We start from the raw sequence: 23,739 nt of genomic DNA on the forward strand, positions 1-23,739 counted from the left end.
AAGGTACTAAGCAATTCAGCAAGACTCTGTCTCTAAATAAAAATAATAGGGCTGGGCATGTGGCTCAGTGGTTGAGTGCCCAAGTTCAATCCTCAGCACCCCCCCAAAATAAATAAATAATACATTCAAGTATCTGCAATGTGCCCAGCATTGTGCTCAAGCTTTATGGTGAACTTGGCTGAAAAGAATGAAATGTTCACACAAGCCCATTTAGAAAGTCTTTATTTGCAACGTGTGTGAACTTTCTTCTAAATCTTTTCTATCAAGATTCCTTTGTGGCCTGGCAAGGTGACACATGTCTGTAATCCCAGCACTTGGGAGGCTGAGGCAGGAGGATTACAAATTCAAAGCCAGCCTTAACAATTTAGCAAAATGCTAAAAAAAAAAAAAAGGGAGGGGGATACTGCTGGGGATTTGGCTCAATGGTTAGGTGCCTCTGGGTTCAATCCCTATTTTTTAAAAAAAATCCCTTCATGGACTACTATAATCATACTTGCTTTGAATACAATCTTTTTTTTTTTTCGGGGGGTTGTTACTAGGGATTGAACTCAGGGCACTCTGCCACTGAACTACAGCCCCAGCCCTTTTATTTTTTGAGGGTTCTGTTAAATTGCCCAAGTTGGCCATGAACTTGTAATCCTTCTGCCTTAGCCTCCTGTAACTGTGATTAATGGTGTGTGCCCAGAAAACTGACTGAAATGCAGAATCTCAAGAAACCAGAATCTGCATTCTAAAAAAATCACCATGTGATTCAAATGTCCTTTCAAATTTTAAGAAACACTGTCTTGACTTATTAGACAATACACCCCAGGAGCCACTTTCAAATCCAGTGGGATTTTGCACCTCACCAGAAAGAAGTCCTAGGAATTCAATGGAGGTAAGCAGATCCCCGATTGTGTTCACAGGAAAAGTGAATACCATGTGGCACTAGCACCACAGAAAGAAGTACAATAACACTTGGGAGTTCTCTCTAGTTCATATTTATTAGTCTGCATAGTGATTAAGATGTTCCAAACACTTGGGGAACCCCTCAGTCCCAACCATCTGACATAGGAATGCAAATTAACTTGTTTCAATACCTGTTATAAAAAGAAAAAAACAAATACCCCTTTAAAAAATTGATTTAACACATTTTTTTTATTTCACTTTTTTCCATTTCTTTATAAAACAGTCATCTCCTCACTAGCAGCTCTCTCCCCTAGAGTGGGGGAGGTGGGTGGAGGAGGTTGGGCACCTCCAAAGAAAAAGGGAAGGGGGGAAGAGCCCAGGGTTACCTCCGGAGGTTCTTCTGGGCCTGTTTCAACAATGTGTCAAAGTCAAGAGAGTCAAATTTACTCTTTACAGGAGCAGGGTCAAAGTCTTCCCGGTTGGAGTCTACAAAAGTAGAGAGAGATGAAGATCAAGGTCGCTGACCATACTTCCCAACCACAGGGTTCTAAATGCCAGCCATCACATTTCCAAATAGTGAATGGGGCTAAAATGGCCCCAATTTAAATCAAAGAGGTAAAGGAGAGCCCTCACTTCTTCCCTCACCCCAATCCTTAAGTTATTTGTATGTCCAATGAGAAGTCTGCCTAGGTCCACTCTCAAGGCTAGGAACCCTTTTGGGGAACAGATATAGTATGTATGCCAAAACTTCAGGCCCTCCCTTTACTCACCAAGATCAGAATAGCTCCTTTTGCAGAACTGCCTGCGGCCCCCAAAACAGAGATCAAAGGGCTGCTCATCTGCCTGGCGCAGCTTATGGCCACTCTCGATGGCTGCAAATGCCTCCTCAGCATAGCGATAAGTGACGAAGCCATAGTTATCACTGGTGGGGAGAGCCATTTGGGCACATTAAGAAGACATAGTAGGACTGGGGTTGTGGCTCAGAGATATAGTGGTTGCCTAGCATGCATGAGGCACTGATTTGATCCTCAGCACCACATAAAAATAAAAGATATTATGTCCACCTAAAACTCAAAACATAAAATATTTAAAAAAAAAAAGACATAGTACCCAAGAATATAGGTGGTTCTCATTGCCCAATAGCCCTCTGATAGTGAAAATAAAGGAGCCCCATATTGCCAGCACACCAGAACAAGGAAGAAAGACAAGAAACATTAAGGTAGACAAATGGGACAGTAAGGATATCCTGACCTGGGACCCAAACTTACCCTTGGACTCGGAAATGGATGGTGCACTCCTCAATCTCCCCAAAAACAGAAAATCTCTGTTTCAGCTCTGACCGAGTCATGCGGCCAGGTATCTTCCCAATGAAGACTACCCTTCTTTCTTCCTGTATTGGGTATCAAGGAAAGTGACAGAGTGAGCAAGAGCTGTAGCAGATGGTTCTCTGAGCTCTTGGCTCAGGACAAGCCTCTTCTCCCATGACCTGCTCCTCTACTCACTATTGCACGCTCCTTCTGCAGCACTCTCTGCCTTTGGTAATGGTCATGTGAACGGTAAGAGCTGTACCTGACAAGAGAAGATGTTGTCAGCCTTCCAAACACAAGACAACTCAAGACTCACAACTTTTAGGCATCTGCATCCCAGAGTCACTGCCTCAGGAAACATGCTCACCGCCGCCTCCTGTCACTTCTCCGGCGGGGGGATGGAGAGCGAGAGCGGCTTCGGGAACTAGATGATGAGGATGAAGAAGACGAAGAAGATGATGATGATGAAGAAGAGGAAGAGCATCTTCTGGAACGTCCAGAGGAACTGCAGCTGGACCTAGAGAATTAAAGGGCACATGGAAATGCTAGGAGTGGTACAAGTATAGTCCATTTACCTCAGCCAGGTCCCAACCTTGCCTCTGTCAGGAAGCTCAGGAACAAAGATAAAGCAGAGCAGAGGAGTCTAGATCATGGATGAAAAAACAGAGGTCCTTCATGGAACTTTACAAAATCTGGAATGTTTGAGTGTGTTTTGTCAAACATCATGTTTATTTTCAACTATGCAACAGAAAACTGAAAAAACATTTTTTTTAAATATTTTTTTAGTTGCAATTGGACACATCTTTGTTTTTGTTTTATTTTGGTTTTTTTAATGTGGTGCTGGGGATCAAACCCAGCGGCTCGAATATGCCGAGCAAGCACTCTGCCACTAAGCCACAACTCTAGCCCCTGAAAAACATTTAACAAATCAGAAAGAGGAAGAAAAATAATGGGAGACTCAAGAAGATAAAGGTCTGGCCCTAGTTCTCATAACCAGCTTTATCTGTGGTGCTGAAACCTGGCCGGGGTCTCTGAGTGATAAATGCTTCCCAACCATGTCTCAGGAATTCTGTGACCATGACTTAAAGGGAGATGATGACTGTGTTAGACCTATAGTAGGGGCCATTTCTGGAGATATGATCACTGCCAAAACCCAAGAATTCTTTATTGAGTAAGTAGAAAACTTGGATCTGTTACTGAGAAAAAAAAAAGATACTGCCAGGAAATAAATGAGGCTACAGTGACATCCCAAGGAACTGTCCCAGACACTGTCCTCAACAGATGATTAAATGAAGAAATGTTTCCCATTAACAATTAGCCCTTTATCCCACGTACCACCAAGAAAATACCACAAATGAGGACTCATAACAATATGTGAAGAAAGATATAGTCAAGATCAAACCCTAAGTCTCCCCAAGGCATGTCTCAAGGAAAATAGGAGACTGAGGAATACCCCAAACTCCTACAGGGGATAGAAGCTATAGTTTCATAGCTTTTCTCTTTCAACAACCCACAAAAGGAGAGAAGACAAAGGCCAAAGACAGAAATAGAAGACTTTGTGCCTGAAAGTACCCAAGCCAATGTGTAAAAACTTTCAAAGTAAACCAGAGAAGACAGTGCATGAACTTCCTAAATGGAGAGGACCTAACAGGACATCAGAGCTCACCTTCGCCACCTCTTGTGTGGGGGGGAGAGGGACCTGGACCGGGATCGGGATGAGGAAGACGACGATGAGGAAGATGCTTCACTGGTCCGGTTGGACCCAGAGCTGACAGAACGGCTGCTGCGGCCCCGACGGCCCTGCCAGCCCCGGCTTGGGGGACTGGCTGACCTGCAGGCTTTTCGGTAACAGCGCAATGACCGCTGCTTGGTTGAGGGCTCAGGGGGAGTCCTAGTGTTCGTGTCATTCCGGCAGGGTGAGGCCTCAGGAGACAACAAGGCAGATGGGGCAAGGCAAGGCGCTGAGGGATCTGCCTGCTCATTGCTAGTCCTGTGATCAAGTGGCTCCTGGGAGGCAGTTATGCATGGGAAGAGGGGAGCAACTGGGCCCAGGGATAAGACAGGTTTGATGGTGATGTCCTGATGTCGTTTGACATTCCATCGGGAGCCCACCTCTGGAATGACTAGGGCAGGCATCTTTTTTGGGGGTGTCCTGCTCCGGACACAATAGTCATGGTCCCCAGAGCCCACATGGACTGGACTAGGGCCATGGACCCCATCTTGGAGGCAGGCTGCAGCTGGATGTTTGGCCTCTGTAACTCCTTCAGGCTTCAGGGTTCCCTCCTGGGCGGTGGACTTAGGAGATTTGGCTTTGGCCAGCAGTGAGACGGCAGCCAAGGGCTTCCATAACTGATGGGGAGGGGTAGCTGGAGGGGTGAGCCCTGTGGGGGGGGAGGGAGGATGGAGATAGCAAGGTGAGATCCGATTCTACACTTCCAGATACCATCTCTAGGCTCCAGAGACCCCACTTCTCACAAAAGTACACAAAGGATGGTCAACAGCCCAAATTCTCCCATTGTTTCAACTGCTCCTTACCCCTTGTTCCCCATCTTGGGAACCAGCAATTGAAAACCCAGATAGCCCAGGTCTTCCTAAATCCCTCATGGTCTCAACTACCCAAATGTAGCTGGTGACCAGGTTTTATCTGACTTGCCTCTCCATCCTTAGATCCACCTCCTCCACCCAGCACTGTCTAACGTCTAGGCTGCATCTTGCTTGAACTCATGAAATAACCTTATCTCTGTTTCCAGCCTCATACCTGCCCACCCTTCTACAATCCTGCTGAATATACCATCCAAAAACCAATATATTATTTCTTCAATACACAGGATAAAGTCCAAACTTAACAGAGCATTCAAAATTCCCAAAACCAATCTCCTATTTACCACTCCAGCTTCATCTCTTGCTTTTGCTCTACCCACTACCTTGATCATCCACTATGATTCAGGTGAAACTGAGCCATTCACAATTCCCTAAAGCATGGCAGGCTGGTTCTGATTCTTCAATTCACTCCAGCTATTCCATTTGCTTAGACAGCCTTGTCTCCTAAATCTACACCTGATTGATATCAATGATATTCTCAAGCCTGAGCTCAAGAGATAACTTTCTATATAACCCTTCCCTGAATGCCCACCTCAGTTCTCACTGAAAACCAAAGGCTTCTTTCACATATCACCTTGGATACTCAACATGCTCATTTGTTTACATATCTGACTCCTACCTAGACTGTGAGCACCTCAAAAATGGAGATCACATCTCTGTATCCTCCATGCCTATATACACTTGATGCAGAACAGACACTGCACATGTTTGTTGCACAAACTAGTCATAGGCAGAGTTCCCCAACCTGAACCCACCTGCCACGTTGGCCAGTTCTGGGGCTTGTAACCGGTCTAGGGGTCTCTTCTCCTGGGGAGTGTCAACGCTGCTGGCAGGGGGGAAAAGGGAGAGCCTGGTTCATTGCCTCCTCAATATTTTGTAAATCTGCTTTCCTCACAAAGCAAGAGGAGAGGGTGAGTGCAGAGAAGAACAGGATGCACAAATTGCCCCCATTCATCCTCTTCCAACACAAAAAGGGGTCTTTAGTGACTGAACGGTACATTGAATTTTAACTCAGCTCTGTCCAATTCCAGGAGGCAGGCTGACTATGACCTTGAATACCCCCATATCTTCTTCAAATCAGGATACTTGCCTACCCAGCTCAAACCAACCTAAAACCAACAGAGGGGAACACACTTGGCAAAACAGGATGGTATACCATGTACATGAAAAATGAAAAAGGCCTCTCATTTCTGGAAGACTTCTCCAAGGAGTCAGGGAAGCCATAGTCATTAATACCTCCCCCCACTTTAAATTATTCCCTCACCAGCACTGAGCAAGCTTAAAAAGTCTATTAAATACAAGAAAGAAATCCCAAAAGGCATAACTTGCCAGATGATGATTAAAAAAGCACCTGGAATCCCCAATTTGAATCAGCTGGTGGACAGTACACACCCTCCCACTCAGCACTACCCAAGACAGTCCTGGTCACAAAAAACAGGGCAGGGGGTGAAAAAACAAAGAAGAGGGTAGAGCTGATTTAATGTCCCTGCAAAAGACGTATCCAGCCGATGGTCCTGGAGCACTGGCCAGAATGCTGACCAATAGCTATAGGGTTAATTCACATGTCTCCATACTTACCCTGAGTTTCCTACAGCCAAGGTGTCAGCAGGAACTGGAGGAGGGCACTCCTTTTTGGCTGCAAAAAAACCAAACTAGTTAAAAAGCCCAACCAGCTGTTCCAGACTGAAGTGGCAAAGAAGGATTTACTCTGAGGCCCAAAGAAAGTCTACTTTGTGCTGGGATCAGTGGCGCACACCTACATCCCAGTAGCTCAGAAGGCAAAGATGGGAGGATCTCAAGTTCAGAGCCAACCTCAGCAACAGCGAGGCGCTAAGCAACTCAGTGAGACTCTGTTTCTAAATAAAATATACAACAGGACTGGGGATATGGCTCAGTGGCCAAGTGCCCCTGGTACCCAAAATCAAAAACAAAAAATAAAGTCTACTTTGTCTGCTCCTTGATGGGCTCTCTCCAAAGATTCAGTCTCCTCTACTGGGTACCAAGGTACTGTGTTTAATCTGTTCTCTGCTCAGAAATACACACTTCGCCAGGCACAGTGGCACACACCTATAATCCCAGCAACTCAGGAGGCTGAGACAGGAGGATGGCAAGGTCAAAGACAGCCTCAGCAACTTATTAAGGCTATAAGCAAGTGAGACCCTGTCTCAAAATAAAAAATAAAAATGGCTGGGGATGTGGCTCAATAAAAATTAAGTGCCTCTTGGGTTCAGCCCCCAGTACAAAAAAAAAAAAAAGGAAAAGAAATGCATAGTCCAAATTTATAAGCTTACCATTGAAGGTTCTACATAACCTGCCTACCTAAATTCCTAGCAGCATAGCCTACTTTGTGTGGGGGTTGTGGTGGGGTTAAACCCAGGGCCTTGTGTATTCTCCAACTAAACTACATCCCTAGTTCATAGCCTACTCTTGTCCCACACTTGTATTTTCTATTTTGCCTTGTATTATAGGTATTTGGTACTAACTCAGTAGTCATATCTGCATATTCTTCTCCCCAATTAGACCATAAGCCCTTGCAAACAGGAGCCTCCACGGCACCTAGAGCCATGCCTTCCAAATACACTGTGCAGCCAGGCATGGTGGCACATGCCTATCATCACACTGACTTGGGAGCTTCAGACAAGAGGATCACAAGTTTGAGGCCAGCCTCAACAATTTTAGCAAGGCCCTAAGCAACTTAGCAACCCTGTCTCAAAAAAATAAAATGAAAAGGAATGTAGATCAGTGGTAAAGTGTCTATAGATTCAACCCCTGGTACCAAAACATAAACGCACACTACAATACAGAAATTTTCTTTTACCTCCTCTCCCTGCCTTTATTCACCATGTGTATTCTATGAAATCCTGTTTTTCAAGGGTCAACTTGAGAGCTACTTCCCTCTAGAACTACATCCCCAAATAATCCTAACCAACCTGGAACTCGCTATCTGGCCTTTTTTTGTTTTGTGGTGCTAGGAATCAAATCCAGGGCATGTCAGGTGAACACTACCACTGAGCTACACCCCAGCCCCTCCATCTACTCTAATATTTGCCATGCGTACCACCATTATCCCTAGCTTAAGATTACTGTCATAGTTGAAAATTATCTCCCCATTCCAATTACGGGGCTGCTGTAGTAGCTGAGACTACTGTTCCCATCCAATCTAATTGAAGCAACAAGGCAGAACCCAAAGGAAGTAATAATAAAAAAGAGTAAGAACCAAACTATCCAGGTTCCCTCACCTTCTGATTTTTCAAACTGCTCCAACAGACTGGACAAGTCTGATGCCTCAATTCCTGTGGAGGCACACAATCAAGAATTAAAAACAGGTCCTACAAATTCAAGTCCCAAGAAGACCCCAATCACTCCACTTCTCCCTTTACATGCCCCTTGCCCACTATACTAAGTGATCCAAGGAACAGCACAAAGCTTAAATGAGTGAAACCAACCTAGAGCTCTGCTTCTGAAAACCCTCCAAAGATACCAACAAAGCTACCTCATCAAGATGGTTTATCCTGTTCTACAAATACTCCCAGGCAAACCCCTGTACCCTTTCACACCAACTGCACTGTGTGCCACTCACCAATCTCACTGATGAAAGCCTGTACCACATCCTCAGGACCCTGGGTACGTGGGGTGGGCAGGAAGGATAGTTTCCTTAGACGGGCTGGGTGGACAGCAGGCAGCTTGGGGACAATGCTCTGCCTTGGTAAGGGAACAGCCTTAATAGCAGAAGAGGGGGGCTTTTCCCTAGGCCTGGTCTCCTGGGTCTCGGGCTTTAGCCTCTCTGATGCAGGCTCCTCAATAGCCACACACTCAGGAGACAGACATGGTGGAGCCTTGATCCTGGGGCTCTGCATCAGGGACACCTTGTGTTTCAGATGGGGAGATGCAGCAACTGGCTTGACCTCCACCTTGGTGGGCTCTATTTGTGGAGCTCCATGGCCAGCTGGCCCAAGACTGAGGGATGGAGCCATAGGTGCAGGAGGTACATTTTCAGGAGGACCAGCTGGAATGCTACTGGGCTCCACCTTAGGTTGGAGAACAGCTCTCCCAACAGGAGCTGGAGGCAAAGGAGGTGGGGGTACAGCAGACCAGAATGGAGGGTGTTGTAGCCCTGGGCCCCATCCCATGGGCCCATAAGTACAACTGGAGTTGTAAGGTGAGACAGGGGCTGGAGGGGGTACCCAAGGCACATTGCAAGCAGGAGGCACAGCATAGGTGCCAGGAGTACCAGACACTAGGGGCACCGTTGGTGGGGGAGGCAGGCAAGGATACCCAGAAGGGGACACAGGGGGATAGCAAGGCCAGGGTGGCACAGGGGCATAATGAGTATAGGGATCAGGTGGCACTGGTCCCACAGACCCTGGAAGACCAGGAGGTGGCAAAGGAGGTGGGGGAATATTGGGGACCCTTTGTCCACTTGCAGGAAGAGGCAGCATGGGGGGCATACCCAGCCCACCTCGGGGGAAAGGCAAAGAAGTGAGCACTGTGTGAGGCATGGGCCCAGCAGAAGACATGGACTGCACAGGAGGAGGAGGTCTTGCAGGCAGTGGCATCTCTTGGGATGGCACCACCTGTTCACTGGAAGTTAAAACCATAGGCTTGTTTGCAGATGGCTCAGGACTAGGAGAAGCAGGGCTGGGACCCACAGGCCCAAAGCAAGCCTCAGGAGGAGCGTCAGGACTTCTCTGTGGAGTTGTCTTCTTGGCTGGGGCTGGTGGGATGACAAGACAAGGTATATCTGCCAGCCCTGTGGGGGTCTCTGGGAGGCTGGGCCACTTCCCAACTGGAGGCTGGGAACTCTTCTCTTCTGCCTCTGCTTGCCGTTGCTGTCTTCGCCGTCGGTATTCAGATAGGCTGAGTGGCCGTGGTCTGGCTTCCTGGGCTGTGGCATTAGTACCATTTTCCACCTTCAGAGGACCTACAACCTCCTTGACTTCAGGAGTGATGGTCTTTGGGGGCTCTGAGGACTCTGAATCCAGGAGGAGCTGAGCAGCTGGACTTCCCTGGGCTGATGATATTGCACCACGCCTGGGGTCTGTTGGTCGGGACTTAACCAGCACAGAATCAACTGGAGCCAGATCCCTGGGAACAGAGTCAACTGGCACAGGGTCAGCTAGGACAGCTTCAACTGATGACGAATTATCTGAGATAGGAACATCTACTGCAGGGCCAACTGCTGCCGAGTCAGGCAGGGCTGGGTCAGTCAACACTGGGTCAGCTCGGAGAGGGTCAACCAGCTCTGAACCCGATGAAGCCAGGTCAAGAGGTACAGAGTCAGTCACAGCAGGGTCAACTGCAGTAGTATTAGTTTCAACAGAGTCAAATGGCATGGGGTTGGCTTGAGGAGAGTCAACCAATGAGAGATGGGGTGAAAGAGGGTTGGCTTGGACAGTATCAACCACCTTGGAGTAGAGATCTAGAGACCTTTCTTCAATGGGACTACCTTGACCAGCACTTCTCTCCAAGTTCCCAGAGCTAGGCTTCTCCAAGGCAGTTGCCCAGGCCCGAGCCCAAGCCTGTGGCTTCCCCCTACCCTGGGAAAGCCCACCCTCTCTCTTAAGTTCCTCCTGAGGCAGTTTCTGCAAGCTGCCTGCCTGAGAGGTCACTTCTTTAGCCACAACAGATTGACCACGAGACGATGACCTCAGCCTCCTGGCATAACCTTCCACACAGGCTGCTTGCTGCTCCTTGCTCTTCTTCCTTCTGCTCTTTCGAGCTCTCTGGGAACCCAGCACTGCATTGGCAGGTGAGTTCTTTAGTCCCTTGGACACCAGTGGCTCCACAACGTCCTTCGGCTCCAATAAGGATGCTGAGTCCAATGACAACCCCTCTTTCTCAGGGCAGGGGGCTATCTTGGGTATAGCAGTCTCTGGTTCTGATTCAAGTGTGGGCATAAGTAGCTGCAAGGTAGGACTGGCCTCTAGTGAGTCATCCAGGAGCACAGACTGGGGTCCAGTAGGAATCTGCCGCACTACAACTGGAATCTCCAGGTCATCACCGGTTGTAGCTGCCTGACCCACAATCTCCAGCACCACACAACCCTCAGACAGTGTCAAATCATCTGGCTGTTCCTGAAGCTCGTCCTCAAGTGATGCCATATGGGTGAGGTTGGGCAAGCAGTAGGGGTGCATGGCCCGTACCAACTCACTCAAGGAAGAGATGCTTTCATCACCAGTTGCTGGCACTGCCACCTCTGCTGCTGTTGTCTTATCTTCTTCCTCAGGGCAAGCCAAATACATGGGGAAGTCTAGGATGGTGCTCATAGAGTTGTCAAGCTCCCCAGCAAGCATCTGGCCACTGAAGCTGGCTGCCTCTTCCTCCTCTTCTCCATCACTACGCTGCTGGGGAGGAGGGGACTGGCCCCAGCGAGGTCTTGACCTTGGGGGTCTCCAGCTAGGCAGCTTGGGAGAAGAGGTCTCCAAGAAAGAAGGTGGGGGGAAGTCCCAAGAGGGATCTGCAAGAGACATCTCAACCTGTAGGAAAGAAGATAAGACTCAGCAGGAGTTTTCTTCAGTGAAGTCCTTTTCAGATCTGTCCCACATATTACCCACCTACAAGTTCCTGAAGGACCCAAGACCAGGCTTATCCCACTTACTCTACTACTGCCTGTGCTGGGTCCCAATGGGTCAATTGGGGTGATGAGGTCACGTTCTGGGGGTGTCCGAGAGAGACTGAGCAGCTTATGCAGCTAAGAGGAGAGAAACACCTGAGATCAGTTAGTGCTCCAGAGCTATGTGAACAGACCCATAGATGCAGCTATAACCTTTTCAATAGCCACATGTCCCCTCTCCCTAGTCCCTCACTCACAGAAGAGCCCTCCCGTGGTGATACAAGCAGCTCAGAGTCAGGAATGCTGTCAAATGGGGACAGATTCTCAGAATCTGCATTGTCCAAGATCTCCGTCAGGGCTGTCAGCAGTGACACTTCATTCTGTTCCTCCAGAGATAACCTGCTCTGCTCCAAAAAAAAACAAAAACAAAAAACAAAACAGAAAAGTCCCACCAACATCTCTAATGAAATAACTGGACCACTTAAAAGACTGGATGCAAAGAAAATTAGCCTCCCAGGATCAGTGTAGCTCAATCTGCCAGCAAGAAGGATGTGAATACTAGGAGGCATAGGTTCCAATCTCATTTACAATCCACCACCTCCCTAGTGCCAACAGAGACCTGCTAAACTTATGTCTTAAGCTTGGATTTTACACACTCTCCATTTTCAGGTAAAATGTAGGATGCTCAGCAAAGGACCCTTGGCTAGGTTAGAATGGGGCTCAAAAACAGAGATCAATAGCCCAGATAAAGGGAAAGGCCTTGGACTATATTTTTAGCTAGCCAGGATATCCTAATATGCTACCCTCACATGGCAGCCTGCAGTTTAACTCCCACCTAGAGACAAAAAACACTTTAAGAACTCAGGTTAGGCATGCAGAAGCCAAGAACCTGGGAGAACTGAGCCATGCCTAAAACAACTCCAAGGATCTCAGGTAGAGCCTCCCAAGCAAAGCTAAGTCCAGCTCCAGCTCACCTCTCCAAGGCTCCCAAAATCCTCAATGAGAGAAATAAGAGAGGCATCCATGTAACTCTGCATGGTCCCCAGTAGTGTCTCATCTTGTAGCAACAACTCCTCCATTTCCAGATCTTTGTCCCTCAGAGATGGGCCCAGCCGAGACAGATTGACAAAGCCAGAATCATCCACCTCCTCATGTAGCAGCACCTGGAGCAAAAGAGGGGAGGGTCAAAAGGGCATGGGCACTCTGGGGGCAACTGAAGGATATGCACGATAAATCCTCTATCCAGTCCCCCATAAATGAACCCATACTCAGCAGCAGTCCCACCATCACCAAACCTCTGAGTTAATTAAGCAGAGAAGTACAACCCATGAGCAAAAGCACCAATCAGGATGACAGTATTCTGGGCAGAAAAGAGTCTGGACTCCATCAAGAAACAGGTAGAACCACAGATTATTAAACTAGTAAGCAAAAATACCAAAAAGATCAAGAATGTTCAGAATTCATCTGCTACCAGTGGGTAGGATGTCAGTCTGAGGGGTACACCAAAGGAAAAGAAGTCAGTCAAGAGATAGTTGAGCTATAACAACCTGGCCTACCTCAGCTTCCACTTAGGGCCTCAGTTTTCTGCTAAGCTCAAATCTTACCTTCTCAAAGATACCTTTCCCAATATCTCTCCTCACACTAATTCACACACTTTTCTGAAGAATGCACTTTTATGACAATCACATCCTGCCCCCCAATTCCATGACATTTCTCCCCTTCTCAATGAAAACTGGATTCTAAGTTCCTTTGGGACATTTAACGCTACATTCTATTAGCCTATATTCTTCTTCCCTCTCAGAAGTTAAATGTGCTTATACTTCCCAATTACCCATGATACCCAACAGTACCCTATACTCAAATGCCTTCTCCCCACCATTTTCAGGATTGAACCCAGGGCCTTGTACATGCTGAGCACACATTCTATCACTGAGCTACATCCCCAGCCTCAACAATGTGTTATCCAATCTCTCATGGTATTTCCAAGGACAGAATCTCTTCCCCACCTCTGTCTTCCAGGTGAGAGACAAAAAAAGAGAAAGCTTGATTCTGCAAGTGAAGAGGCCCTGCCCCACGCTTCTCTGACAGCTAACATCTTCAGCCTTGTTAGGAGACAGGAAGCTGCCAGCCCAAACCTGTCAAGAGAGTGGGTGTGGGCAGGGCCAGAAGTGGCTAGAATGGGATTTTGAGGATACAGGACAGAACCCCAGCTATCTCCATTATTAGAAACCTGGTGCAAAGGCCTGAGAACAGGATCAAACACAGATAAGGCAGACTGCCCCCCCCCTTTCATCAAAGGGAAACTTGGGCACTTCACCTCTAAAAGAAAAAAGCAACAGGTATGACTATAATCCTTCCATACCTACAACCTCCTAAAAGAGCTGGAGTTCCAGGGCCCAGGGAAAGGAAGGGCTGCTTAGGGATACTTTAGGAGGCCAGGTCCAGAGATGAAGTGAAAGGTAGCATGTTTTAGGCACTAACCCCTCCCAGTCCTTTACAATCCTGTAATTACAACCAGCAGCTGTGAATAGCAGCTGGCTCAGCAAACAATCCTAGGTGAGCAAGAAACCTGCATCTCTGCTTGCCCTGCCACCTCCCTACCAGAGCCCCAGTGGCCAGGCCAGAATCTCAAGATGATGCCTAGTTCTGCAAACTATTAATCTCCACCTCCATTAGACAGGTACAGGAGATCTGGTCACAGACACCTCCCCTTACATGACCTCACCCATCTCTTGATTCCCAAATAGCATGGTTCCCATAAGACCAAGATCACCCAAGGGCTAAGCCCAGGCTAAGTATGCCAGCCACCAGCACTTCCATCTTCAATGACCTCACAACTGAGAGACTCTTGTTCTTCCAGAGTTCAAAATCAGCCAGAAAATTTTTAAAATGCATGATCACTTCCTGAGAGCCCCTGCAAATCTTCAATAGCATCTTACTGGTTTTTTTTTAATATTTTTTTAGTTGCCAGTGGATTTTTTACTTTGTTTATTTTTATGTGGTGCTCACCATGCCAAGCAAGCGCTCTACCACTGGACCACAACCCCAGCCCAACTGCTCTTAATATTAAACTCCTTAATGTGGCTTACAGGGGTGCTAATCCCTATTACACTGTTCTGCTTCAGCTTGTCCCCACCTCCTCCTCTACCATACAAGTATCTCAATTCCTCCTATAAGCCATGTTTGCTCCCCTCTCAAGGCCTCTCACACATTATTCCCTCCGATGAAAGTTTTGTACACACATATAAACTTGGGGTCTCAGTTTAACATGTCATTTCCCTGACCCTACAAAATAGATTATTATAGCTAATTATATAATCCCAAATATCCCTCATTTTCCTTTCTCCCCATACATCATCATTTATTATCTGTCTATCCTGATTAAACATAAAATCCTGAAGAACAAGGATTATATTGGTGGAGTTTATCTCTATCCCCTATGCATGAACATAATGGTATCTCAGTAACTAGCTGGTTGGACTAACTAGCTCACACACACACACCTCTTTTTGTTTGAGGGAGTTGATCCCTCCATGAGACTCTGTTCAACCCCAAATAACCATCTAACTTGTATTACAGCTGGATCCCTCATCTCTCCTTCTGAGGATAGGGAGCACCACCCACAGAAGCTATGATCTCTGAAAAGATGAGGGAGAAGGGGTGGGTTGCTCCCAAATTCATGAAGCCATTCCCAAATTTAGAAGCCATTCTCCCAAGGAAGGAACTAGATTTGTCTGCTGGACCTGGTACTATCAGGAACCATGAAGCCCAACTTCTGCCGAGGATGAGAAAAATTCCATCAAGGACTCAGCTTTCCCACCCACTGCCACCTCTAGGTGGGAACTTTTAAGAAGTCCTGTTAGACAGTAATACTTTATAAGTGTGGAGAACTCAAGGCCAAGGAAATATAATCTGATCAGAAAAACTCTCCCACATCCAATAAATGTTCAACTAGTGTTAAATACTGAATAGGTCTCACACTACCTCCAACTTTCCCAATCCCAACAAAAATTCCAGAAAGCCTAAAATACAGATATAAACAAACCACCCTTGGTTTGTGTCAGTTCACAGGGCAGATCTTAATTACTTCCTCAAAATAGATACTAGAGGAAAAATTTAGGAGGGAAGGATTCCTTCTCCCTTTTTTAAAGTTTGGTCCCGGGTATATTTCACTCCCCATTCCCCTTGAATCACAAATGGGGCAGAAATGCAGGCAACCAAAACGCCAGTGCCAGTGACTCACAACCCACCCCGAGCCGGTCAGACAGAAGCCTCCACAAGCTCACTCCTCCACAATCTTTTACCCTCCACATCACATTGCCATCTGCAGGGAAGAGACTCCTCCAACATCTGGAAAGTCCACCATCCGCTGTTGAAAGGCACTACAGACCAATGTAATAGAAGAAAAACTCCAAAGCTCCTGCAAAGTTGTATCTAGCAACCTCTACCTTCCTTTCTAACCAGGGGCCCCCAGCCCCGGCACGGGATGGCGGGACCAGTTGACACACCCAGTTCCCAGCAGTGCCGCTTCAGCGCGGCTACTAGATGCCGGATAGCCCCGGACGCGAGCCACGTGGACAACCCTTCCCCGCCCCCACGTGGACCCGCGCCCTCCCCACCTCCGGAGCCCAACCAACCCACGTGGGTGCTCCGGCCGCCTAGAGGGGGAGGGGAGACAGACAAGTTCTCCCGGGAAAATAGCTCTCCCCCACCCCACGTGCTCCAAAGGGGGAACGGCGGCGCCTGGCTCATGTAGCCCTCCTCGGCATCCTCATAAAAAGGTCTTAACATTCAACTTCAATTCCGAATCCCTGATCTCCCCAACTGCAGGCCCTGTTTCCAACACCCGGCTCTGCCACTCCGGCGTTCCCAGGAATGGACATACGTACTCTACCTCTGCCAGCGGACCCCCAGCAAATCGCTTAGGTTCCCTCGGCTCGGCCTGGTCCGACTCCGGTGGCAACCCGGCGCCGACTCCTAAGCGCTTCCTCCCTTTCCTGTGGCGTCCACGTGTCACCGCCCGGCACACGCCGCTTTGCTGCCAGGCGCCTGCCGCCCGCCAGCCTCTCACCTGCTCCCCACAGCTCACTGTGCCCACGGTCCCATGCGGCGCTTGGTTCCGACTCCCCCAACCGCTGCCGCGGACTCCACCACCGGGGTCAGGGCCAGGGCCCCCAATCGGGGACGGCGCGACTCCGTCTCTCCGTCCCCGGCGCGCCGCCATCTTGGCCCCTAAACACCCAGCGCTGCTCTGATCGCCGGCGCCGCCTCGCCCAGCCGATTGTGGGAAGGGAACTACAAGTCCCGAAAGACACTGCTTGCAAGACTACGAATCCCAGAAGGCCGTTGGGCGAGACTCACTTGCACTCAGGAAGAAGGCCTGGCCTCGCGCGAGGGTTCCTGGGAGAAGTAGTCACATCGAATGAAGGCCGTGTGCCACGAGTTCTAGTGCTTAGATTTGGGTTACTCCAGAAGACCAAATCAGTTAGCGAGCACGCGGTAATGGTGATAATTAATATTTGCGTACCATTTATATGCGTTAATTCGACCAACTGTTGGAACGCCCTCTTTGTCTGACTGACATTCTACCTGCTCTGCGTTCCTTTCACCTTAGTCTGAGTTGGGCCTGTTTTGAAATAGCACCTCCTAGTGGACATCGGATCTCTAGGCACTAATCCTCACCTAATCTCACACTGCTGCAATACGGCAAATACCGCATTCTCCGTTCTTTTGCTCTTTCTCAGCTGTTACACAGAAACTCACACTGGGTTTCCATTGCCAAGTCTACGTCCCACTGCTCCAGATCTTTCTGTCCTCCAAAGACAAAAAAAAAGTTCTCCTACCTTTGTTTTCCCACCTGGAATACACTTAAACATCTTTCATACCTAATTTAATCTAGGAAAGCCTTTTGATTATCCCAAAAGCAAAACAATGTGATCTCTCTTTTTTACCGTCCATCGCTGTCTCTATTATTCACTCATTTTCCACCTATCAACTTCTTTATATTGTTTTCTTGGGTGTGTGTGTGTGTGTGTGTGTGTGTGTGTGTGTTTACAAAAGCATAACAATTGGTTCAAATAGTACAAAAATATATGCTGGGAGCCTGGCACATGCCTGTAATTCCAGCAGCTCAGGAGGCTGAGGCAGAAGGGTGGCAAATTCAAGGACAGCTTCAGCAGTTTAGCACAAACTGGCTCAAAATGAAAAAATAAAAATAAAAAATAAAAGCCTGGGGGCTGGGGGCTGGGGGCTGGGGATTGGCTCAAGCAGTAGCGTGCTCGCCTGGCATGCGTGCAGCCCGGATTGGATCCTCAGCACCACATACAAACAGAGATGTGTCCGCCGACAACTAAAAAAATAAATAAACAAATAAATATTTTTTAAAAATCTCTCTCTCTCTCTCTCTCTCTCTCTCAAAAAAAAAAAAAAAAAGGCTGGGCTGGGTATAGCACTAGCCTAACATTTGCAAAGCTCTGGGTTCAACTCCCTAGTACCACAAAAATGAAAAGTACTGGGGAAGTATCTTAGAGGTAAAACCACCCCTGGGATTAATCGCCAGTACAATGAATAAATAAATAAATATCTGCATATACTTGACCTGCAAATTCCAGTTCTACTTCCCAGATTTAGCCTTTGTTACCTTTACTGTGTATTCATGCATACACTTTATCTTGGATATAAAGATGTAGCCAGGAGAAGTGGCTCTCACCTGTATTCCCAGCTATGGAGTTCTAGGCCAACCTGGGCAACATAAGCAAGACCCTAGCTCAAAAAAAGGATTGGGGATATAGGTCAGTGACTTGCATATGTGAGGTACTGGGTTCAATCCCCAGTACTGGAAAAAAAAAAAAAATCATGCTGTATGTGTCGTTTTAGTGTTTCTGTTTTCATGTTGGGGATTAGAACCCAGGGCCTTGTGCATATAAGGCAAACATTCTATCAACTGAAGTACATCTCTAGCCCCTGTATGTATGATTCATACTTCCTTCTTTCATGTTAATTTATTCACTAGCCAAACATTTCCTAAACTCTGAGTAACAGTTCCATTATATAAATATATTGGGAGGCTGAAGTAGAAGGATCTAAAAGTTCAAAGTCAGCCTGGACAACAATGTAGAAGACCCTGTCTGAATTTAATTTTTTTGTTTTGGCTTAAAACCACCCAGTTTGGGCTGGGGTTGTGGCTCAGCAGTAGTGCACTCACCTAACAGGAGCAAGGCCCTGGGTTCAATCCTCAGCACCACATAAAAATATAATAAATACATAAAACAAAGGTATTGTGTCCATCTATAGTTAAAAAGTATTTTTTTTAAAAAAGCATATAAAGTTTGTGATAGCTTGTTACAGTATATATATATATATACACATACACACACACACACACACACACATATTTATGTATGTGTTTTAAATGAAGCCTCATTTAAAAAACAAAAGCAAAACAAAACAAAACAAAAAAACAGCTGGGGAAGCTGGGCCTGGTGGCACATACCTCTGATCCCAGTGACTCAGGAGGCTGAGGCAGAGGCAGAGAACCACAAGTTTGAAAAAGTTCAAAACCAGCCATTTAGTGAGACCCTGTCTCGAAATACAAAATAAAATAAAACAAAAAGATCAGGGGATGTAGCTCAGTGGCAAACTGCTCTTGGGTTAAATCCCCAATACCAAAATAATAATAATAATAATAATTAGCTGGGCATGGTTGCACATGCCTATAATCCCAGCAGCTCTGGAGGCTTGGGAGGGAGTTCAAGGTTAGCTTCAGCAATTTAACAAGACCCAGAGCACCACAGGAAGACCCTGTCTCTAAATAAAATACAAAAAGGTCTGAGGGACTGGAATTGTGACACATGCACTCACCTAGCATGTATGAGGCACTGGGTTAGATCCTCAGCATCACATAAAAAAATAAATAAACAAAATAAAGGTATTATGTCCATCTACAACTAAAAAAAAAAATCTTAAAAAACAAAAAGGTAAAAAGGTCTGGGGATGTGGCTCAATGGTTAAGGGCCCCTGGGTTCAATCCCTAGTGCCAAAAAAAAAAAAAAGAAGAAGAGAAGAAGGAGAAGGAGAAGGAGAAGGAGAAGGAGAAGGAGAAGAAGAATTATTTCAAAAGAAAACAAAACAATATTAATAATTCAATTGCTGAGTTAAAATGTAGTGCCAAATTGCCTTTTTGGAATGTTGCATCCATATACATTTCCCACTAAAAGTTCAAGAGAAGAAAGAACTTTCTTTTAGTTATTTCTTAATCTTTCAGGTGAGTTAGTTTTATGTTCCAAAATAAATTTTAGAAGCCACAAATTTAGAATCATTTTTTTTTATCTATAGTCAGATGAGGGGCAACAATAAAGTTTAGTTCCAATAAACTTGGAAATAAACTGCTTATAAGAAACCAGAAGAACAATACAAGATGGCACAATATTTCCTTTGAGGAAAAACATATTCTAAAAAATGCTCTTGCAAGAAAGACACAGTGGTGTGGGTCTGTAGTCCCAGCTACTCAGGAGGCTGAAGCAGAAGGATCAGTTGAACTCAGGAATTTGAGGCAAGCCAGGCAACATAGTGAGAATGGCTGGGCACGGTGGTGACACTGGAAGCATGAGGCAGTAGAACAAGTTCAAAGCTAGCCTCAGCAGTTTAGCAACAGACTGTCTCAAAAAAATTTTTTAAAGGTTGGGGATGTGGCAGTACTAAATAAATAAATAAATACATAAACACAGACTGTCTCAAAAGAAAAAGTGGGGGGGGGGGGGGCTGGGGTTGTGGCTCAGGGGTAGAGCACTCACCTAGCAGGAGCAAGGTGCTGGGTTGGATCCTCAGCATCACATAAAAACAAATAAATAAAATAAGGTTTTGTGTCTAACTACAACTAAAAAAAATTAAAAAAAGAAAAAAGGTGGAGCTGGGTTTGTGATTCCATGGTAGAGCGCTTTCCTAGCATGTGTGAGACACTGGGTTTGATTCTCAGCATCCCATATAAATAAATAAAATAAAGATCTGTTAACAACTAAAAAATTAAAAGGAAAAAAAAGGCAAGGTATGGTGGCACACACCTGTAATCCCAGTAACTCAGGAGGCTGAAGTGGGCGGATCTCAAATTTAAGGCCAGCCCTAGCAACCTAGCAAGACCCTGTCTCAAAATAAAAAATAAAAAGAGCTGGGAATAGGGGCTGGAGCTGGAGCTCAGTGACAGAGTGCTTGCCTAGCATGTGTGAGGCACTGGTTTGATCCTCAGCACCAAATAAAAAGTAAAATAATAAACAAAGATATTGTGTGTTGCTGAGAGCCATTAGCCAAGCAGGTATGACAATTTCCTTGCCAGCGTACCCCAAGTTGCTTAGAGGAAGGACTTGCCTTGGACATTTGCAGTGACATTGCATGTATGTTTGAGAAAGGTGACCCTGCTCAAGGACCAGGGTGGATCCGGGTTTAGGGAGGATCCTACTGGATTAGGGCAGATCAAGATTTAGGGTGTATCCTGCTGGGAATAGGGAGTATCCTGCTCCTGGGGTTTAGGGCGGTTCCAGGTTTAAGGTGTACCCCGCTGAGAATAGGGCATATCCTGCTGCCTCAGGGAAGCCCACTCCTTGAGATCCCCTTGAGTTCTCCTGGGATTCAAAAAGTATTTGGGATTTGGAGCCTGGTGGAATACGTGGATTTCCCCAGAACGTGTGTAGAGTGCCCGTGTGAGTTCGGGAATAAAGAACTGCTGTTTGAATCTACAAGGCTGTGAGTGGCTCGTGATTTTGTGCCCAGCCAGACTGTGGCAGTGTGTCCCTCTATAACTAAATAAATAAATAATTGAAAAATAAAAAGGGATGGGAATACAGCTCAGTGATAGAGTACCCCTGGATTCAACCCCCAGTACCAAAATATATATATTTTTAAAAATTTTTGAAACAGCTTCAAACTTAATTACTCTGCCTTTGCTTCTCTAGGAGATGAATTACAGGCCTGTGCCATCTTAAGAAATTGCTTTTGAGCCAGGCACGTGGCACATGCCTATAATCCCAGTGGCTCAGGAGGCTGAGACAGGAGGATCCTAAATTCATCAAAACCAGCCTCAGCAATGGCAAGGCACTTAGCAACTCAAGTGAGATCTGTCTCTAGTTTTTGGCGGACACAACATCTTTGTATGTGGTGCTGAGGATCGAACCCAGGCAAGCGCGATACCGCTTGAGCCACATCCCCAGCCCAGAATTCCATTTTTTTAAAAGCATTAATCTTAGGTGAATTTCATCTCACACATACAAAAGAACACTGGATGTTTATATCTATTTATTCAAATCAGCTAAGTTTCCTGTCCTCAGGGACATTGTCATTAAGTTAAAAACCTTCAACATAGGCTCAACCCTTCTGTCCCCATATCCCAAATATATTTCCCAGGCATCTGTAGCCTCCTTTTCCATTTTTGCCAGTACCACAATTCCCAAAACTGAGCCAGGTACAGTGGGGGTGCACCTGTAATCCCATCGGCTCAGGAGGCTGAGGCTGGAGAATCTTGAGTTCAAAGACAGCCCCAGCAACTTAGCAACTAAACCCTAAGCAATTTAGTGAGACCCTTTTTCTATTTTTTTTTTTGTACCAGGGCCTGAACCCAGGAGTACTTGACCATTGAATCACTTCTCAGCCCTTTTGTATTTTATATTTTGAGACAAGGTTTTCCCTAAATTGCTGTGGTTGGCCTTGAACTCTGCCTCAGCCTCCTAAGTCACTGAATTTACAGGTATAAGCCATCATGCCTGGCTGAACCTCAGTTTTCTTGCTTGTTCAATAGCACTTTGTAGCCAGGTGTGTCGGTACACACTTGTAATCCCAGCTTTTCAAGAATAAGGAGGATCGGGCTGGGGATGTGGCTCAAGCGGTAGCGCTCGCCTGGCATGCGTGCGGCCCAGGTTCGATCCTCAGCACCACATACCAACAAAGATGTTGTGTCCGCCGAGAACTAAAAAATAAATATTAAAAATTCTCTCTCTCTCTCTCTCTCTCTCTCTCCCCTCTCTCTAAAAAAAAAAAAAAAAAAAGAATAAGGAGGATCTAAAATTCAAAGCTGGCCTGGCATCTTAGTAAGACCCTCTCTAAAAATAATAATAAAAAAAAAAAAGCCTGGGGATATAGCTCAGTGGTAGGGTGCCATCGAGTTATATGCAAGGGTCTGGGATTAATCTCTAAAACTGAAAAAAAAAAAATTGCCAGGCATCATGGTGCATGCCTGTAATTCCAGTGACTCAGGAGGCTGAGGCAGGAGGACCACCCAGGCTCAGCAAAAATGAGGTGCTGAGCACCACATTGAGACCCTATCTCTAAATACAATACAAAATAGGAATGGGGATGTGGCTCAGTGGCCAAGTGACCCCTTAGTTCAATCTCCATACCACCTGTCCCCCAAAAAAAAACTTCAAAAAAAATTCACCTTCTTCCAAAGGTCTTCATGAAGAAGACCACAGCTATAACATAACTAGCACAGTGACTGGCACATTGTGCATCTTCAACAATGAAGTTTTTTTTTTTCTTTCTTCCTTGCTTTCCACCTTGCATAGTCTAGAAAGGAATCTCAGATTCAGAGGACACAAAGAACTCTGTAGGGTAGGTTGTAATATTCATTGTCCACCCAAGTGATAGTGATCACCATGGAATCTGGCCAAGCTAGTTGTTTGGAATGAATAACCTTAGGGTTAAGTGGTCACAAAATTGAGAAAAGGCAAATTCATGAGCAGTAGAGAGAAGAGGGTCAAGGTAGGTATTTGTCTTCCTTTGTCCACCTGACAACATCAAGCCAAACCAACCTCCTCCTGACACTCTTGGAATAACAACCTCAAAAAAATGAAAAAGGAGTGTGGGGATACAGCTCAGTTGGTAAAGTGCTTGCCTCACATGTAGAAGGCCCTGGGTTCAATCCCCAGCACACACACACACAAACACACACAAAAAAAAAATCATAAAGGATGCCAGGCAAAGTGGAGCATGCCTGTAATCCCAGTTGACTACAGAAGGGAGGCTGAGGGAGGAGGATTGTGAGTTCAAAGCCAGCAGCAGCAAAAAGCAAGATGGTTAACAACTCAGTGAGACCCTGTCTCTAAATAAAATACAAAAAATAGGACTGGGGATGGGGCTCAGTGGTTGAGTTTCCCTGAATTCAATCCCCAGTACCGTCCTGCCCAAAAAAAAAAAAAAAAAATCAGAAAGGCACTAATATCTATTGAGTACTTACTATATGGGGTTCTCTCATACAGATTATGTGACTGGGTAGACACTGTCTGTTTTTAGTCTCATCAAGCTGCATGTACCAATTATAGAGGGTAAATCTGGAGTAGTTTAGAGTGGGGTTTAGAGTCAGTTGTCCCAGGTCATTCAGCTAGAGATCACCAATCGCTGGGATTACAA

General features: G+C 46.2%; 1 protein-coding gene across 6 annotated transcripts; it reads right to left on the reverse strand.

The window, feature by feature from the left end:
* Nucleotides 1-964: 964 nt before the first annotated feature.
* On the reverse strand, nt 965-16,634 carry Pprc1 (PPARG related coactivator 1). Of its 6 annotated transcripts, none has more exons than XM_078021290.1 (14): nt 16,421-16,634; nt 12,324-12,512; nt 11,607-11,753; nt 11,395-11,487; nt 8,377-11,272; nt 8,036-8,089; nt 6,375-6,432; nt 5,552-5,619; nt 3,862-4,576; nt 2,563-2,712; nt 2,391-2,451; nt 2,157-2,278; nt 1,659-1,810; nt 965-1,374 (listed from the first exon to the last, which is right to left on the reverse strand). In XM_078021290.1, exons 1-14 carry the CDS (start codon nt 16,571-16,573, stop codon nt 1,271-1,273), a joined length of 4,962 nt encoding a protein of 1,653 aa, XP_077877416.1. In that variant the 5' UTR covers nt 16,574-16,634; the 3' UTR covers nt 965-1,270. The 6 variants fall into 6 exon arrangements, with proteins under 6 accessions (XP_077877416.1, XP_013217562.2, XP_021587536.2 ...); XM_013362108.4 differs by having other exon boundaries at nt 2,391-2,457; XM_021731861.3 differs by having other exon boundaries at nt 5,552-5,622.
* Nucleotides 16,635-23,739: the final 7,105 nt, after the last annotated feature.

This window comes from Ictidomys tridecemlineatus, chromosome 1 (genome assembly GCF_052094955.1).
Source record: "Ictidomys tridecemlineatus isolate mIctTri1 chromosome 1, mIctTri1.hap1, whole genome shotgun sequence".
Classification (NCBI taxonomy): Eukaryota; Metazoa; Chordata; class Mammalia; order Rodentia; family Sciuridae; genus Ictidomys; species Ictidomys tridecemlineatus.

Excerpts from the sequence above, each read along its gene's own strand:
- Pprc1 (XM_013362107.4), bottom strand. The coding sequence starts at position 16,573 with ATGGCGGCGCGCCGGGGACGGAGAGACGGAGTCGCGCCGTCCCCGATT. Across the intron at positions 11,488-11,606 it reads CACCACGGGAGGGCTCTTCT|CTGCATAAGCTGCTCAGTCT; the intron begins GTGAGTGAGGGA and ends CTCTCCTCTTAG. Across the intron at positions 6,433-8,035 it reads GCAGTTTGAAAAATCAGAAG|CCAAAAAGGAGTGCCCTCCT; the intron begins GTGAGGGAACCT and ends GTTTTTTTGCAG.